This window comes from Delphinus delphis, chromosome 4 (genome assembly GCF_949987515.2).
Source record: "Delphinus delphis chromosome 4, mDelDel1.2, whole genome shotgun sequence".
Lineage (NCBI taxonomy): Eukaryota > Metazoa > Chordata > Mammalia > Artiodactyla > Delphinidae > Delphinus > Delphinus delphis.
In genome coordinates, this window is record NC_082686.1 from 14,236,225 (window position 1) to 14,255,832 (window position 19,608).

Below are 19,608 nucleotides of genomic sequence, written 5' to 3' on the forward strand. Positions count from 1 at the left end.
GCTTATAAGGGCAAAGACTGCAAGGCTCCAATTACATGTTATTTGTCCAGAATTATGATTGGAGAGGCAAGAAGTAAGAGTGCTTGTTAAGCAAGGATTAGTTGCGGTCTGAAATGGTTGCATATTTGCAACAAGGTTATAACTAACAGATGTTGTACTAAAAATGGCTGGTGGTTGCCTTGGGTTTGGTATAGTTCAGAAAGTTCAAGTTCTCAGTGGTGCAGAAATGTATCTGAGACCAGAAACTCAGTGGCTGCCCGACTCCATTTTGTATGCCTGAACTATGATTATCCCATTATGATTTCAATCTGTCATCAAGGCGAAAACAAATAAACAAAGAAGCAAAACCGCATGATCATGTAAATGGATGTGGGGCATGTAATTCTCTATTATGTTTAAAAACTCACCTCCAGCTAGGAACAGAGTAGAACTTCTTCAACTTGATAAATAACAGGTAAGAAAAAAATCCTCTATTGCTAACTTAATCATTAGAAACTAGAGACTGTCAACTAAAAAATTATTCACAACCTAGAAACTGAGTTATGCTTTATTCAGCTAGAATTTTTAAGGCTTCAAGCCCGAGGCGCAGCATCTCAAGTAAGCCTGAGAGAACTGCTCTGAGGAGACGAAGAGGAGAGCCAGGATATATAGGAGTTTTGCAACAAAAGGCAGGTAGTCTGAACATCAAAATATTGTTGTAAATTAAAGAAAACCAGATGCGTCAAGTTAAGGAATTTAGCACTTTGTATGGAAAGATTCAAGAGTCTGGGCTCACTGAAATCATTCATTTGATATGTACCTCAGCTATCTGGGACCAGTATCTTGGGTTTTCACATCCTGAGTTCCCTCAGGCTCACCAGCTCACCTTCAGCTGGTGGCTGCAATCTCTAATGACTGTGACATCCTTTGTTTACTGATATTGAAATGGTTAGATGTCGCTTGGAGGAGCTTGGTCCTTTATGCCTCAGTGCAGAAAGAATTCAGTGAGTGGCAAAATGATAGATAAGTGATTTATTAGAATAGGATGCTTGTGAGTCTCACAAGTGGGTGGGCGAGAAGGTGCTGCCCCCGGAAAACTTAGTGGGCTACAATTTTATAATCAAAGGAAGAGAGAGAAGGGGGCAAAGAACATTTTCTTCTTCACTCTTGAGTAGACATCATGCTTTCATCATTAGCTCTTCCTCTAGATTGGGTTTCTTCTCCCTACATGGTCATGCCAGGACTGTCATGGCACTATGGAAATTATTATTTTTTTATGTGTGCAGAGAGTATGTCCTAGGGGTCATTAAATTACTGAGCTTACTGGGCAGGATGTGGGTCTCATGCCACCATTGTTTTACTGCTTGGGAGCATGTCTCGTGTCTCTGTCACATGATTTTTGTTGCTAAGCAAGCTTTCTTTGTTTTGTGGTTAAGTAAACCTGTTTTCTTGAGTAATCATCAATTACAGGGGTCTCCTACACGTTTTTCTTTACTTACAATCCCCTAGTGAGATTAACTATTTAAATACCTACTTTGTTCCTTTACTCTGTACCTATCATATGGCAGGCGATATTCCATTTCTCAATATATTAATTCTAAGATTGGGTTATTTTATACAGGTTGACTCAGTTGTTTTCTCTTTAGGAGATCAAATGGATCCCACATTAGGTATGAATATTCACATGCTTTTTTCCTACAGCAATTAACTTTGATAAAAGTTTTGAGATACTTTCAAAATTGCCCTTGTTCAAATGAGTTATCCTCATTCATGTTGGTTCTAAATTACAGACTTGAAGTATGTTATTAAACTACTGCTATTTCCTCTAAGCTTAAACAAACAAACAGGACCAGACAGTAAATATTTTAGGCTTTCTGGTCAAACATTCTCTAACACAACTACACAATTCTGTTGTTGTAGTAGGAAAGTAGGCACAGAAAATATACAAATGAAGAGTGTACTTGTTCGACAAAACTTTATTTACAATTACAAACACTGGCAGGATTTAGCCCATGGGCTATAGTTTTTATATTATCAGACCTAAAAGATAAAATAAAAATACTTTATTGGGCATGTAAAGTTTTTAGAAATAAAGGTTTTCTTTTTTTTACCTTATGTTATATCAATACCTCCCCACCCCTGCCGCTTTTTATTCCAACATCATTAAACTTTATTCTACATACAAATTATGAAGTATTGTGGTTCTATAACATGCTACTTAAAGTTCCTTCAGTATAAAAGGTTATATTTCCTTTTTTCTTCTACCTGTTAAATTATTAGTTTCTCTTTCTGAAAAAACTTATACATATGCAATCATGTTTATAGGAGGTTTGCTGGTTTGAGCTTCCTTAGATATGAATTACTTCTGGGGTGACCAACCATCCCAATTTACTTGGGACTGAGGGTTTTCAGTGCCCAAACTGGTACAGTCCCAGGAAAACAAGGACAACTGGTCACCCCAGCTGTTTCCATGTTCTGCTCTCTTAAATATTTAAATTTAATACTCTTATTAAATTTAAGAGATTTTATATTCTACCACAACTATGACAATATTGAATTATAAAACATACATTTCACTTTCTATTTATTTTCCGTAATAGTGAATTTTATAACTACAGTAAAAACTAGGTACTATTCATCATTTATTGTCCAAAAATATCATATAGTTCTTAAATATTCCATGACTATATATATATATATATATATATTAGAATGAGGTTAATAGAAAGTGGAAAGAAGAAAAGAGGAAGGAAAAAGAAAAAAGGAAGGAAGGAAGGGATAGCTCTGTGTAAATAAAGTATACATTAAAAAGTAACTTTTTCTTTAATAACCAAGAAACCACAATACAATTATAAAATTATTTAGCCTTACAAATGTAAAGATAGATTTTGGTAGAAGTCTTTAATTACTTGTAATTATTTGTAATTAGGATTACAAGTAATCTTTAATTACTTGTTATTACTTTTTGATATAAGAAATTGAAGTAATATTGACAGAAGAATATGAAAATATACTATTTCTTGCTATTACCAGAACGTAATTGTAAATATTAAATGCTGGTCTTGTTGATTGCCTACTAAAATGCCAGATAAAAATTCTCACCCATGAAATACTTTTGTGTTATCAAAAGATTAAAACATGATGCAGAAAATAAATGGTAAAATGTAGCATCAGATAGTTTAAAAAATTTGAATGAAATAAATATTAGAAAAGCATATGTATTACTAAATAATTGCCCTCTTGTCATGTTAAATTAATTATAATTTTATTAGCATTGCAACTTCAGTGACTAACAGGTCTAAGAGATGTCTTGAACATTGAAGAGATAGAAATCATTTGCATCATTTAATATGACGAAAAATTAATGGCCAATAAAATAGATTGGGCTGTGGCTTCTGTGACCAGGGGTGTTACTAATCTGTGGATGTGGCAGCTTTTGAGAATAGGTGGTGGTGGATATGAATGCTTCCATCCAGCTTGTCATGGAAGACACCTCTGGTGGGTAGGACCTAAGATTCTTGGGGGAATGATCCAACAACAACATCAAACTTTTCAAGTGTTTCATCCTATCAATTCTATTTCTAGCTTGCAACAAGCGAGAAGATGAATTGCAAGGTTACAACTTGTTGGCATAAGATTTAAGAGCTGTCTGTATATGTACAGCTGTTCAATAGCAATTTGGACTTATTCTATAAATATTGGATATTTTACCATAACAGTTTTCTCTCCTTGCACTCTCAAGATAATGATTTTTCATCTGAAATTTCTTTTGTGTATTTACACTGGGAGAGATCTCTATAATCACTTTTCAATACATGTGTTTAAGATGGCATTATAGTATGGTTTTAACTTTAGTCATTCATCTTAATAAGTTTCCTTTGTTTTATGGTATTTGAAATGAAGGCAACTGTTTCTCTTCCTGAAGACAACATTTATTCCTATTATTAAGTCAGTGGAAAACAAATAGCACAAATTAAGTTTGAGAGGGAGAGATTGCTGATCTTTCCTGGTTTGCTTTTTTTCTTCTCTATTCTGTTTGTGAATGAGAATCCAGACTTCCAGTCCTAAGTAGTGTCATCAGTCATCACTGAAGTACTTATTAGACAGTAAATATGGCCTCAATGGCTTTTTGAATTTTTAATCAAAATTCATATTGTTGTTAACTGCAATTTATGGCAATGATCTTGTGTGCTAAAATCCCTGGGTTGAGATTCTGGTTATAGACATTCTTGATTTTAATTTCTTTAGCCACATAGACTCTGATTATATCTACAGATAGTATTCTGAATCACCAAAGGGAAATTGATATCAATGAGCTGTGTGAAAGCTTTATACTGAACCAGTGAATCAAAGAGTCTACCCATCCTATCACACAGACCCTGTTATTTGTCTTTTAATTAGCTGACTCACGACTTATTTATAGGGTGAGGACTACTTAAGCTGCTCATCAGCTAAAAAGTTTGATTGATTTTCTTTCTCCAAATCTTTGCTATTTCCACCTTTTAAAAGCATGTTCACAGAGTCTTTTTGGTACTCTGCACCAAAACCTTAATTGGGAAATTATTGAAAGTCACCCTAATTTAAATTAGAAACATTTAAAAATTAACCTGATAGGAAATTTTCTGTAAATCACAATTAATCTAAATCATAGTCCATTGAGAAAAAAGAACATAATTTTTTTTCATTTTAGCACTTCTAGTGGATGAGTATATAATTGTGGTTTTTAATTTGCATTTTCCTGATAACTCTGATAGCTGATGATGTCAACATTTCATTTACTTATTGGACGTTTGTATGTCTTTGTTCCAGTGCGCCTAGGTTTTTAGTGATGTTTTATCTTTGGACATTCGAGTTGTAGGAGATCTTTTGATGAATATATCGATCTCTATCTGTATCTCTATTCCTTGTGTCTAATCTATATCTATATCATTTATATCTATATGTATATCTATCTATATTTATACTTTATTTCTTCCAGGCTGTGGATTGCTGTTGATGACGTAGATTTCACAATTTTTATTTTATAGTCAGTGATTTCTGCATCTAAAACAAATCAAAACAAAAATGTCTAGAGGCTTTAGAATTTTAGCTCTTATGCTCGGGTCTATAATACATTTTGAATTAATTTTTATGTATACTATGAATAAATTAAGCCATTTTTTCTGTTTTCATATGAGTATTTCATTGTTTCAGTACTATGTAATGAAAAATCTTTTGTTCTGGAATCTTTGTAGAAGAAAAAGTCGAATTCTAGACTTCTTAATATTTTCCATTCTTTTATTTGTGTATCCTCACTTGAATATCACACATTCTTGATTATACTAGTTTAATGTCTTAAAATCAGTTAAGGCAATTTTTTTAAGATTGTGTTGGATATTCTAGGTCCCTAGGATTTCCTTATACGTTTTAGAATACTTTGTAAATACATATTTTGTACAGGCTTTTTGATTAATATTTTATTTAATATATAATTTTGAGGTATTCAATCTATTGTCAATACACAAACATTATATATAAACATATATATATATTTATTAACTTATTCCAGCATTAATTTGTAACTATCAAGGACTAGGTCTTGCACATCTCTCTTTAAAATAATCTCTAACTATTTTATGTGTTCTGATAATATTTTAAATGATATTTTTGCATTTTATTTTCTAATTTTTAATGTATAATTTCATACTGGATTTGTAGATGGAGTTTATTTTTTCAAAGATATTTTTACATTTTATTTTCCAATTTTTCATGTATAATTGTATTATTAATTTGTATATAATTAAACTTGGGCTTATTTTATAAAATAATTAGTGTAAAATTAATATTATTTATTGCACTAATTAGAATTATTTAGATAGTTGCTAACATTCATCATTAAAGCAATATGGGCTTAGTGTTTTCTTATTAGAAGTCTATTTTTTTTCCCACAAATTTATTTTCTTAAGAAATATAATCTTTAAAGTCTTTATTTTTTCTTGTTTCAGTTTTAGGAAACTTTTTATTTTGAAGAATGTTTTAACTTCTTCCAAGCAGTATGCAGTTTAGAAATCAGTACAGAGCACTTGATTTTTATCTTATTTGGTATTAAGAAAGCCTTTGGATGTGGTGGCACAGTGGTTAAGAATCTGCCTGCCAATGCAGGGGACTTGGGTTTGAACCCTAGTCCAGGAAGATCCCACATGCCATGGAGCAACTAAGCCCATGAGTCACAACTACAGAACTTGTGCTCTAGAGCACATGAGCCACAACTACTGAGGCCATGTGCCACAACTACTGAAGCCCATGCACCTAGAGCCCATGCTCTGCAACAAGAGAAGCCACTGCAATGAGAAGCCCACACACCGCAACAAAGAGTAGCCCTGCTTGCCGCAACTAGAGAAAGCCCGTGCACAGCAATGAAGAACCAACACAGTCAAAAATAAATAAATAAATAAATAAATTTAAAAAAAAGAAAGCCTTTGGAAAATCAGGTTAGTTTGTTTTCTTTTGTATTAGTCCTGTCCTGGGTGGAACCAGTTTTGAGCAATTAGTCATTATATATATAATCATAATATTGATATAGCTCAATAAAATCCAAAATTGAGACAGTAGAATAAAGCAATGGCATGAAGTATTTTGTGACTTTTTAAGTCACCATAATTATCTTGAAGCTCTGTGGTAATCTCACCTCAGAGAACTTCAAATATGTTTCTAGTCATTTAGTAGCAGGTTCTCAAAAATGAATCACATGAATATCAGGCAGTGGAATATCAAATATCCCATTAACATTATGTGTAAACCCTTAACAAATATTTCCTTCATTTGTTCATCCTTTGATGGTGATGAATTTTTAAAATGTGTCCAAATTTTTTAAAAGATCTGTAATATTAAAGATATCCATAATTAATCTCTGAAAGAAATCACTACTGTAGGCTCACATTGTCTACTACTCTGTTCCTCTTCCCAGTTTCTGCACAAGATCAATAGAGCCATTTACTTATTTTCAGCATGTTATCATAATCCTGGATTCCAGAAACCAGTCCTAAATTTCCAGAATGCCCTGTTGAGTTTTTTGAAGTATTTATTGCAAAGGATTGTCAACATTTATTTAACTGGGGCACTGTTGGTTTTGACCAGGCTTAAATATAGGGGAAAAGGAACATTTATTTGCTTTGTTTTCTCTCTCTTCTTTCTATCTCTTCTCAGGTTTGGAAATGCCTTCTTTAAGGAGGCATCAAGGTTTTAAATATTGTCCATTAAAAATTAAGAAATAGGTCTATGCTGGACACTTTAAACAAGATTGGTTCTAAGTTGGCTTCAAACTGCACACAATCAGGTAGAACTTGTTTGTATATCAGTATTTTTAGATATTTGACATCTAAGTGATTTTAATTTCAAATGAGACATGGATTTAGGAGTATAATTAGTGCCTTGATTACCTCAAATGATAAGAACTAGTCATTATTATGGAAAAATAAAGACAGAGAGCCTTCACAGCAAAGGAGAGTCATCTTCACGGTATTGTCAGCCACTAAACTGGACTGGAGAGATTCTCAAAAGTCTAAATGAGGTGGAGGTTATGCCAGTCCTTATGTTAGAACAGTCTTGAAGTTGCAAATAATAATTCTTATTATAGTCACAATTTAATCAGAGGAATCCTAATTGAGCTAAAGAGTTAATTTAAAAGTTTTACTATGATGGGCGATGACTCCGTGCATATTAAACAAAACAAATAGCCAATAACATTAGTTTCATAAAATTTCTTCTGAGGAATGAAAATGAGGTAGTTCTGAATGATTTACTACACTTGTAACTTAGGGTATAAGAACTTCAGCGCAGGTGTTGAGATCCATACACAGGAAACACACCTTCAATAGCAAACCAAGACTTCAGCCCCTGACACCATGAGCTACTACTGCAACTACTACAGAGGCCTGGGCTATGGCTATGGATAGGGTTGTGGATGTGGCAGCTTCCGCAGACTGGGCTATGGCTTCAGAGTCTATGGATATGACTCTGGTTATGAAAGCTTCAGATATGGCTGCCATCACTACCCATTTTTCTGTGGAACATATGGATTCTCTAGCTTGTATTAAAATTCTTCTTTATGAATCTAATATCTGGCTCCATAAGTAGACTTGCTTAATCTGATTTCAATCATGGGCCAATCAAGATTATGCTCGGTCCATTTGTTCAATATAATTAGTGCCAAAGACTTTTAGTACATTTATAATTACATCAGGTCTCCTCAATTTCCTTAATAAGCACTCTTAATGAAACAGCAAATATAGCTTTGGTTTAATTCATTTATTCTCAATGATATATACATATAACTCAGTATAAATATTAGTCAACATTGAAGGAATATTTTAATATACTTTCTTGAATTTTTATTTCCTTGACTTTAATCAGATAATACTTAGAGTTTATTTCAACAATAATAAAAAATTCAACTTTAACAATTTTGAGTAACATATCTATGGTAACAAATAAAAATGATTTATATGTTTTACATTTGATGTAATTTTATTTATCAATGCAGTCCAAAATATGTAAATAATCCATCCCTTCTTTCAAAATATGTCCTTTTGTGGTAATTAAAGAACAGTGGTAGACTCCAAACTTCTAGGAAAGAAAAATATTTGTTAAATGAATTTCTTGATTATATATATCACCTTTCTCTATTTGCTGTTATTTCACTTGGTATTCTCATGAAAATAGTTATTTTATAATCTTACTAAAAGTGTTACAAGCTAATTAATTAAAATATATGTAGTATTAAAAATATAAATTAGTTTAGATTTTTATTGTTACTTTTTTTCTGTGGCATGCAACAATATTCTTTTTCACTATCATCACCATGACATTAAATTCTTTTGCAACTGTAAATGAATGCAAACACCTAGTTATAACCAATAAATATATTATTCTGCAGCTTTACTTGAAGAGAATCATCGAAAGAGTTTTTTTTTTTTTTTAAGTGGAATTTCAACCAATTAACACATACCAAAAAGCAAACATTTTATTGCTGGTGTTTCACATAATTGGGTATATAAATGATACAATATAAATATATTGTTTCAAATTTGAATGGCATTTTCAGGTAATATGAATAATATGAATATGAATAATTCATGTACAGTGAAGTTTGTTTTTGTTGTTTAAGTTGGTGAAATCTAACAAGGACAACAGAAATAGGAACTGGACCTAGCATTAAGGTTGTACAGTGCTGCTCCCTATAGTGCAACTAGGGAAACTGCAAATGGTTAAATGGCTTGCCTATAGTCACAAACCCAAGTGTCAGAACCAAGATCAGAAAACAGTTCACCTGAATTCTGGTGTTCTGCTCCATCATGCTGATTCTTTTTCATTGTATATTTTAAAAATTTGAATACCATCTAGAAAGTTCTCATCATGTTTTCATGAACAGCTATAATTTTATAGCTAAATTTATGGGGATTAATTTCCTCTTAGATTAACTACCTCTTATTGTGTTTCCTTTTACATTTTTATTGTTACAATTTTATTTTATTGTATGTAATCTCCTGCTTCTCAATTTCTAATTTAGTTTTGCTTCGAGGCAAATGAAGAATGAATAATTTTAAAGCTCAGTTCTCAAGATCATGACTTTTTATTAGATTTAAATTTGTTTAAACTATATGAAGATAGAAAAAAATAAAACTCGGCCAGTTCTGGTCATTTGTCCAATCATATGTTATGCTTTCATAGGAGAGGTTATGCTAGTTAAATTTTGGTCATTCCATTAAAGGAACTTTGACCCATATAACCAAATTTCATTTGAAACTATTCTATTCTCACACAGGTCAGTATCTTCACAGCCTGAGGAAGCTGTTGCAAAGTTGCAAAGAGAAATAATTATAAAAAAAATTAGAATGAGAAATATGCATGTGTGGCACTCCTAGTATAATATTTTTGTAACCTACATTTTCATACTTTATTGATTTGTGTCTGAATTTTAAGGAAAACTATGGAATGTATAACAGAAGTTTCCATTACATATAAGTAAAGACCATTACTTACCCCAAAAGCAAACACATTTTCTTCTTTGCCATCCATTATCATAGAATTGTTTAACATAAATTTCAAAGGAAACTTCCTAAAAGTGAAATGAAGGAAAAAAAAAAGATCATCATTCAGTCTACTTAGGGTCTAACAACGAAGCATAAAACAATATTTCTCTAAAGAAATATATATCGCTCATTTTCCAATGAATACTTTCATTTTGATCATTTTTTTCACTTAGGAAAAAAACAAGGCAAATATTTGTTCCATAGAGTCTATAATATTTTAGTGTTGATATTTTATTGCCAATGATCATGAATCAAATTGGTTTTGGGCAAAACTCTCACATTTTATTCCTTGAAACTATTTTGGTTTCTATTTGACTGTTGAAGTTTTCCATTTATGTTTTGTTTAGTGTTTTATCTCAGGACGGTGCATCCTTTTTATCCCAAACAAACAAGATTGTCCATTAATCACTCTCACACAATATGGCTGAGTTATATGGGCAAAATGTGATATCCTTAACTCAGTCTGAATTAGTTGTGATTCTATGTCTTCAAAAGGACTCACTGAGAATGAAAATTGAGCTTATCAACTCTTTCTAGTTCAGAATGAGAAGTCATGAAACAGTATTTGGATAAAAGACACATGGAAAATGGATTATGGCATACTGAGTCATGTTGTGGCTTCAAAAGGTAGCTTGCTAAGGTGCAGTCAGAGAGTTGCACAGATTGTGGTAGCCATGATAGTAAATGTAATTTACTTATACTTTATTTATTAGTTCTATAAACAATTCTTAATTCCCTACTCTGTTGTTTAGAATTGAAAACATCCATTTGAAGAAATTAATCTTCGATAAAATACCTGGATATCTTACAAAAGTTCAACTACATGTTCAAGACCGTGTAAATTAAATAACTTTTTACTGACCCAAGTCAAGAGTCAGGTGCTACATGGAGATTAATCCAGTGTAGGGTCAACCTTGGACCTCATTGACTAACTCAGTGAAATTAGCAGAGGAACTCCATGAAGTCCAAGATGAAAGTCCTCACATATATTTCTTGTTTCTTGGTTCTGTGTTATTTTGACATTGTGTTCTCATTTTCAAAAATTTGAAGATATTTTCAATATTAAGATACTATTTTAACATTCAGAAGGACCTAGGAGTTTGTTGTATGTTTTAAAAGACAAGACCTTAATGAACAATTAACAGATTAGTAGTGAGTGGTAAGAAATCGCCTGAAGATGAATGGGTACAGGACACACATATAAACAAACGGAAAGATACTATGGTAAATATAAAGAAGAGATAGAAAGAAAGACATTTATTGGAATAGCAAGTGGAAGACTGGGGTAGGGGGAAATATTGTCAACTTTAAAAATTTACCTGGTTGTTCCTCGTGAGTATTGAGAGGAAGGGAAGAATAATGAGAGCTAAAGTGAGTATGAAAATAGAGATCATATATGGATAACTGAAGAAGGGTAAAGAAAGGGAGAAATAAGCTGGCTTGTGCAAAAACATAGACGCAGATGCAATCTGCAATTTTAGTAGGACTTTGAATAGAACCAATTATGGAGGAAGGTCTTAGGATTTGAAATGAAAATTGAACTGCTACTCTGATAAGCCAGCAAAAAGCTGGATTTTGTGCCCTCAATTTCTGAAATTAATTGTTCCATGTTTTGCAAACAAAAGGTTCTGAAGATGGTGTGTAAAGCCAAAAATTATAAAGGTTATTATGAGTTAAATGTTAAAAATCAACATATGGCTTTTTTTAAAAAAAATAAAATGTTTTCATATATTCTAAATAGAGGCACTTTCTTCAGTCCTCACCCCATAAGTTTGCTTTCTAAAAAATATAGATTTAACGTCTGTAAATTGAACAAATATCTGTGAATTTAGTTGGAGATGGAGTTGTTCATTCAGGAGATGACAGAACAGAGGAAATGTTTAATTATAAAAGAAATGTCATCAAATGTAAATGGTGTAGTATACCTGGTAATAAACAATTCAGCTTAGAGTTTGGAATGCACAAATTTTGAAGAGTCAGACATTTCTTCCCATAAAATCAAAGCAACAGGCTCAAGGACATCTTAAATAAGAAGCTAAGTAACCTGAAATAATTTAATGAGAATGAGGACCTCTCTCTGTGTCAGGAGACAGCAGATTAATGAGTTATAACATTACAGGTAATATGTAGAATGACACATAGGAAGGCTATACAGGTACTATGTAGAATGACACATGATTTATCACATGCTCTAACCAGGGTATATAAGCTTCCCTCTACACATGTTGAGATCCACACTCAGGATCTTGTCTTGAACAGAAAACAAACCTCACCACCCCTGACACCATGATCTACTACAGCAAATACTATAGCCATAGCCTGAGCTATGGCTATAGTGGCTTTGGTGGACTGGGGTATGGCTATGGTTGTGGATGTGGCAGCTTCTGCAGACTGGGCTATGTCTGTGGCTTCAGAGGCTATGGCTATGACTCTGGTTATGGAAGCTTTGGATATGGCTGCCATCGCTACCCATTCTTCTATGGATGATATGGATTTTCTAGCTTCTGTTGAAATCCTACCCCAGGACCCCAATATTTGAGGCCATAAAAGAATTATCTAAGTCTGACTAAAATAACTATACCAAACAAGATCACCCAGGACCAAGCCAAGATCAAAAGTATTTAGTGTCTAAGATTTTAGGAATATTTATCATTTCATAATTGTCTGCTTCATGTTTCTTGTTGTCTCTTATTCATGCTTTCTTAACTGTGGGATTTATCTAATCCTTTTGCAATAAATTTTCCTAAGTTAAGACAGCATACATGGCTGTTATTTTTTTATTTAACTCACAATATCAATGTGATTATTTGTAATTGCACCTAATTGACAATGAAAAAATAAACTACTCCATGAAGAGCTAAGGTAATAGGAGATCTTACACTCACCCATATGGCTAGATAGATACACATAAACCATAACCCTCAGTTGAAATAAAGATCTTTTTCTCTGAATGCTAAACCAGATCTTATTCAATGCTTTTGTTTAGATAACATTGGTATTTAAAACCAGCACTGAAATATCAACTTTATATATTTTCATATTTAAAGTGAAGCTAACATGAAGAATAAGTGTCCTTCTGTTTTGTCCAAAATTGATATTTATTTAGCTCTTTCAGTGATAAGAAAACATGATGATAGAATAAAACTTCTCTCTAAATATACATTGAAAAATGAACTTCTTTTTGTGAATCTCTATCATGTTTTCCTCATGGTCTGCCATGGTGTGACATGACATTGTTCCTCAGTATTATCAGCACATTGAAATAGTTTGCACTTCATCAGGGAAACTTAAAAATCACTGTCATTCCTTGGGAATGACATTTGATCAGGACATATTTTACATTTGGTAGTGTATATAGGTCCTTTTTTTTTTAATCTGTATTGAGGTTATGGCTGATCTGAAGCTTTATACATTCTAGCAAGTGTCTTAAAATGTTGACCTTCAAAAAGTGGGTCACTTCTTGTTAGTACTTCAAATAAATATTTGACTGTGAAAAACACATAACAAAATGTCAGCATTTTGCCAAAAAAAATGTTATATATTTAGGTAGTGAAACAAAAGTGAATATCTTTTGTTTGAGTTATTAAATTCAATAAAACCAAGGCAATAATATAATGACAGAAATGTGAAGCTGGCTGGGGTACTGTAAAACTTAACAAAACAGAATCTTAGATGGGAAAGTACCTCCAAAAATTAAAATGAATTGCTAATGATCAAAAATGGCATGAGCAGGACAGACTAAGACGAGAACCAGTTTTACTGAATACTAGACAGTCTGCTTCACCATGCTTCCTATCCCATTCCTTGAGCACTTCCCTTTTAAGTGCTATCAAATAAAACATCTTGAAAGTTCTGGCCATGTGTCTTTGAAGAGATAAATTATCACAGCTGGTGGACCACCTCTATTTATTTTGATTTGCAAATATTCCGACACAGAATGTTGAACTACCAATTTCTTTTTTTTTTAAACATCTTTATTGGAATATAGTTGTTTTACAATGGTGTGTTAGTTTCTGCTTTACAACAAAGTGAATCAGTTATACATATACATGTCCCCATACCTCTTCCCTCTTGCATCTCTCTCCCTCCCACCCTCCTTATCCCACCCCTCTAGGTGGTCACAAAGCATGGAGCTTATCTCCCTGTGCTATGCGTCTGCTTCCCACTAGCTATCTATTTTACATTTGGTAGTGTATATATGTCCTTGACACTCTCTCACTTTGTCCCAGCTTACACTTCCCCCTCTCCCTTCCCCCTCTCCGTAACCTCAAATCCACTCTCTAGTAGATCTGCGTCTTTATTCCCGTCTTGCCAATAGGTCCTTCATGACCATTTTTTATTTTATTTTTTTAGATTCCATATATATATATATTAACATACAGTATTTGTTTTTCTCTTTCTGACTTACTTCACTCTGTATGACAGTCTCTAGGTCCAACAACCTCACTACAAGTAACTCAATTTCATTCTTTTTATGGCTGACTAATATTCCACTGTATATATATGCCACATCTTCTTTATCCATTCATCTGTCCATGGACACTTAGGTAGCTTCCATGTCCTGGCTATTGTAAATAGAGCTGCAATGAACATTCTGGTACATGGCTCTTTTTGAATTATGCTTTTCTCAGGGTATATGCCCAGTAGTGGGATTGCTGGGTCGTATGATATTTCTATTTTAGTTTTTTAAGGAACCTCCATACTGTTCTCCATAGTAGCTTTATCAGCTTACATTCCCATCAAGAGTGCAAGAGGGTACCCTTTTCTCCACACCCTCTCCAGCATTTATAGTCTGTAGATTTTTTGATGATGGCCATTCTGACCGGTGTGAGATGATATCTCACTGTAGTTTTGATTTGCATTTCTCTAATGATTAATGATGTTGAGCATTCTTTCATGTGTTTGTTGGCAGTCTGTATATCTTCTTTGGAGAAATGTCTATTTAGGTCTTCTGTCCATTTTTGGATTGGGTTGTTTGCTTTTTTGTTATTGAGTTGCATGAGCTGCTTGTAAATTTTGGAGATTAATCCTTTGTCTATTGCTTCATTTGCAAATATTTTCTCCCATTCTGAGGGTTGTCTTTTGGTCTTGTTTATGGTTTCCTTTGCTGTGCAAAAGCTTTGAAGTTTCATTAGGTCTAATTTGTTTATTTTTTTCCCATTTCTCTACAAGGTGGATCAAAAAGGATCTTGTTGTGATTTATGTCATAGAGTGTTCTGCCTATGTTTTCCTCCAAGAGTTTGATGGTGTCTGGCCTTACATTTAGGTCTTTAATCCATTTTGAGTTTACTTTTGTGTATGGTGTTAGGGAGTGCTCTAATTTCATTATTTTACATGTAGCTGTCCAGCTTTCCCAGCACCACTTATTGAAGAGGCTGTCTTTTCTCCATTGTATATTCTTGCCTCCTTTATCAAAGATAAGGTGGCCATATGTATGTGGGTTTATCTCTGGGCTTTCTATCCTGTTCCATTGATCTAAATTTCTGTTTTTGTGCCAGTACCATACTGTCTTGATTACTGTAGCTTTATAGTATTGTCTGAAGTCAGGGAGCCTGATTCCTGCAGCTCCATTTTTCTTTCTCAATATTGCTTTGGCTATTCAGAGTCTTTTGTGTTTCCATACATATTTTAAAAATTTTTGTTCTAATTCTGTGAAAAATGCCAGTGGTAGTTTTATACGGATTGCATTGAATCTGTAGATTGCTTTGGGTAGTAGAGTCATTTTCACAATGTTGATTCTTCCAAACCAAGAACATGGTATATCTCTCCATCTATTTGTATCATCTTTAATTTATTTCATCAGTATCTTATAATGTTCTGCATACAGGTGTTTTGTCTCCTTAGGTAGGTTTTATTTCTAAATATTTTATTCTTTTTGTTGCAATGGTTAATTGAGTGTTTTCTTAATTTCACTTTCAGATTTTTCATCATTATTGCATAGTAATGCAAGAGATTTCTGGGCATTAATTTTGTATCCTGCTACTTTACCAAATTCTCTATTTAGCTCTAGTAGTTTTCTGGTAGCATTTTTAGGATTCTCTATGTATAGTATCATGTCATCTGCAAACAGGGACAGCTTTACTTCTTCTTTTCCAATTTGGTTTCCTTTTATTTCTTTTTCTTCTCTGATTGCTGTGGCTAAAACTTCCAAAACTATGTTGAATAATAGTGGTGAGAGTGGGCAACCTTGTCTTGTTCCTGACCTTAGTGGAAATAGTTTCAGTTTTTCATCACTGAGGATGATGTTGGCTGTGGGTTTGTCATATATGGCTTTTATTATGTTGAGGAAAGTTCCCTCTATGCCTACTTTCTGGAGGAATTTTATCATAAATGAGTGTTGAATTTTGTCGAATGCTTTCTCTGCATCTATTGAGATGATCATATGGTTTTCCTCCTACAATTTGTTAATATGGTGTATCAAATATATTGATTTGCCTATATTGAAGAATCCTTGCATTCCTGGGATAAAACCCACTTGATCATAGCGTATGATCCTTTTAATGTGCTGTTGGATTCTGTTTGCTAGTATTTTGTTGAGGATTTTTGCATCTATGTCCATCAGTGATATTGGCCTGTAGTCTTCTTTCTTTGTAACATCTTTGTCTGGTTTTGGTATCAGGGTGATGGTGGCCTCATAGAATGAGTTTCAGAGTGTTTCTTCTTCTGCTATTGTTTGGAGGAGTTTGAGTAGGATAGGTGTTAGTTCTTCTCTAAATGTTTGATGGAATTCGCCTGTGAGGCCATCTGGTTCTGGGCTTTTGTTTGTTGGAAGGTTTTAAATCTCAGTTTCAATTTCCTTGCTTGTGATTGGTCTGTTCATATTTTCTATTTCTTCCTGGTTTAGTCTCAGAACGTTGTGCATTTCTAAGAATTTATCCATTTCTTCCAGTCTGTCCATTTTATTGGCATAGTTTCTTGTAGTAATCTCTCATGATCCTTTGTATTTCTGCAGTGTCAGTTGTTACTTCTCCTTTTTCATTTCTAATTCTATTGAATTGAGTCTTCTCCCTTTTTTTCTTGATGAGTCTGGCTAATTGTTTATCAATTTTGTTTATCTTCTTAAAGAACCAGCTTTTGATTTTATTGATCTTTGCTATTCTTTCCTTCATTTCTTTTTCATTTATTTCTGATATGGTCTTTATGATTTCTTTTGTTCTGCTAACTTTGGGGTTCTTTTGCTCTTCTTTCTCTAATTGATTTAGGTGTAAGGTTAGGTTGTTTATTTGAGATGTTTCTTGTTTCTTAAGGTAGGATTGTATTGCTGTAAACTTCCTTCTTAGAACTGCTTTTGCCACATCCCATAGGTTTTGGGTTATTTGGTTTTCATTGCCATTTTTTTCTAAGTATTTTTTGATTTCCTCTTTGATTTCTTCAGTTACCTCTTGGTTATTAAGTAGTGTGTTGTTTAGCCTCCATGTGTTTGTATTTCTTACATATTTTTTTTTTACTGTAATTGATATCTAGTCTCATAACATTGCAGCCAGAAATGATACTTGATACAATTTCAATTTTCTTAAATTTACCAAGGCTTGATTTGTGACCCAAGATATGACCTATCCTGGAGAATGTTCCATGAGCACTTGAGAGGAATGTGTATTCTGTTGTTTTTGGATGGCATGTCCTATAAATATCAATTAAGTCCATCTTGTTTAATGTATCATTTAAAGCTTGTGTTTCCTTATTTATTTTCATTTTGGATGATCTGTCCATTGGTAAAAGTGGGGTGTTAAACTCCCCTATAATGATTGTGTTACTGTCGATTTCCCCTTTTATGACTGTTAGTATTTGCCTTATGTATTGAGGTGCTCCTATATTGGCTTCATAAATATTTACAATTGTTATATCTTCTTCTTGGATTGATCCCTTGATCATTATGTAGTGTCCTTCTTTGACTCTTGTAATAGTTTTTGTTTTAACGTCTATTTTGTCTGATATGAGAATTGCTACTCCAGCTTTCTTTTGATTTCCATTTGCATGGAATATCTTTTTCCATCCCCTCACTTTCAGTCTGTATGTGTCCCTAGGTCTGTAGTGGGTCTCTTGTAGACAGCATATATATGGGTCTTGTTTTTGTATCCACTCAGCCAGTCTATGTCTTTTGGTTGGAGCCTTTTATCCATTTACATTTAAGGTAATTATCTATATGTATATCCCTATTACCAGTTTCTTAACTGTTTTGAGTTTATTATTGTAGGTCTTTTTCTTCTCTTGTGTTTCTTGCCTAGAGAAATTCCCTTAACATTTGCTGTAAAGCTGGTTTGGCAGTGCTGAATTCTCTTAGCTTTTGCATGTCTGTAAAGCTTTTAATTTCTCCATCAAATCTGAACGAGATCTTGCTGGGTAGAATAATCTTGGTTGTAGATTTTTCTCCTTCATCACCTTAAATATGTCCTGCCAGTCCCTTCTGGCTTGCAGAGTTTCTGCTGAAAGATCAGCTGTTAACCTTATGGAGATTTCTTTATGTGTTATTTGTTATTTTTCCCTTGCTGCTTTTAATATTTTTTCTTTGTATATAATTATTGATACCGTGATTAATATGTGTTTTGGCATGTTTCTCCTTGGATTTATCCTGTATGGGACTCTCTGTGATTCCTGGACTTGATTATCTATTTCCTTTCCCATATTAGGGAAGTTTTCAACTATAATCTCTTCAAATATTTACTCAGTTCCTTTCTTTTTCTCTTCTTCTTCTGGGACCCCTATAATTCAAATGTTGGTGTGTTTAATATTGTCCCAGAGGTCTCTGAGACTGTTCTCAATTCTTTTCATTCTTTATTCTGCTCTGCAGTAGTTATTTCCACTATTTTACCTTCCAGGTCACTTTTCCATTCTTCTGCCTCAGCTATTCTGCTATTGATTCCTTCTAGAGAATTTTAAATTTCATTTAATGTGTTGTTCATCACTGTTTGTTTGCTCTTTAGTTCTTCTAGGTCCTTGTTAAACTATTCTTCTATTTTCTGCATTCTATTTCCAAGATATTGGATCATCTTTACTATCATTATTCTGAATTCTTTTTCAGGTAGACTGACTATTTCTTCTTCATTTGTTAGGTCTGGTGGGTTTTTGCCTTCCTCCTTCATTTGCCATGTGATTTTCTGTCTTCTCATTTTGCTTAACTTACTGTGTTTGGGGTCTCCTTTTCGCAGGCTACAGGTTCGTAGTTTCCATTATTTTTGGTGTCTGTCCCTAGTGGCTAAGGTTGGTTCAGTGGGTTGTGTAGGCTTCCTGGTCGAGGGGACTAGTGCCTGTGTTCTGGTGGATGAGGTTGGATCTTGTCTTTCTGGTGGGCAGGTCCACATCTGGTGGTATGTTTTGGGGTGTCTGTGGCCTTATTGTGATTTTAGGCAGCCTCTGTGCTAATGGATGAGGTTGTGTTCCTGTCTTGCTAGTTGTTTGGCATATGGTGCCCAGCACTGTAACTTGCTGGTTGTTGAGTGGAGTTGGGTCTTGGCAACTCCAACTCTCAACTCCAAGGTCGTTGAGATGGAGATGTCTAGGAGAGTTTTGCCATTTGATATTACGTGGATCTGGTAGGTCTCTTGTGGATCAGCTTCCTGAA

The 19,608-nt window shown here is 33.6% G+C and overlaps 1 protein-coding gene across 1 annotated transcript; it reads left to right on the forward strand.

The window, feature by feature from the left end:
• The first annotated feature begins 12,335 nt into the window (after positions 1-12,335).
• On the forward strand, positions 12,336-12,536 carry LOC132423984 (keratin-associated protein 19-3-like). The gene has a single exon (XM_060009823.1). The coding sequence runs from the start codon at positions 12,336-12,338 to the stop codon at positions 12,534-12,536; it is 201 nt and encodes a 66-aa protein (XP_059865806.1).
• Positions 12,537-19,608: the final 7,072 nt, after the last annotated feature.

What these genes read in the sequence shown, in the direction of transcription:
- LOC132423984 (XM_060009823.1), top strand. Translation starts at nt 12,336, where the DNA reads ATGATCTACTACAGCAAATACTATAGCCATAGCCTGAGCTATGGCTAT.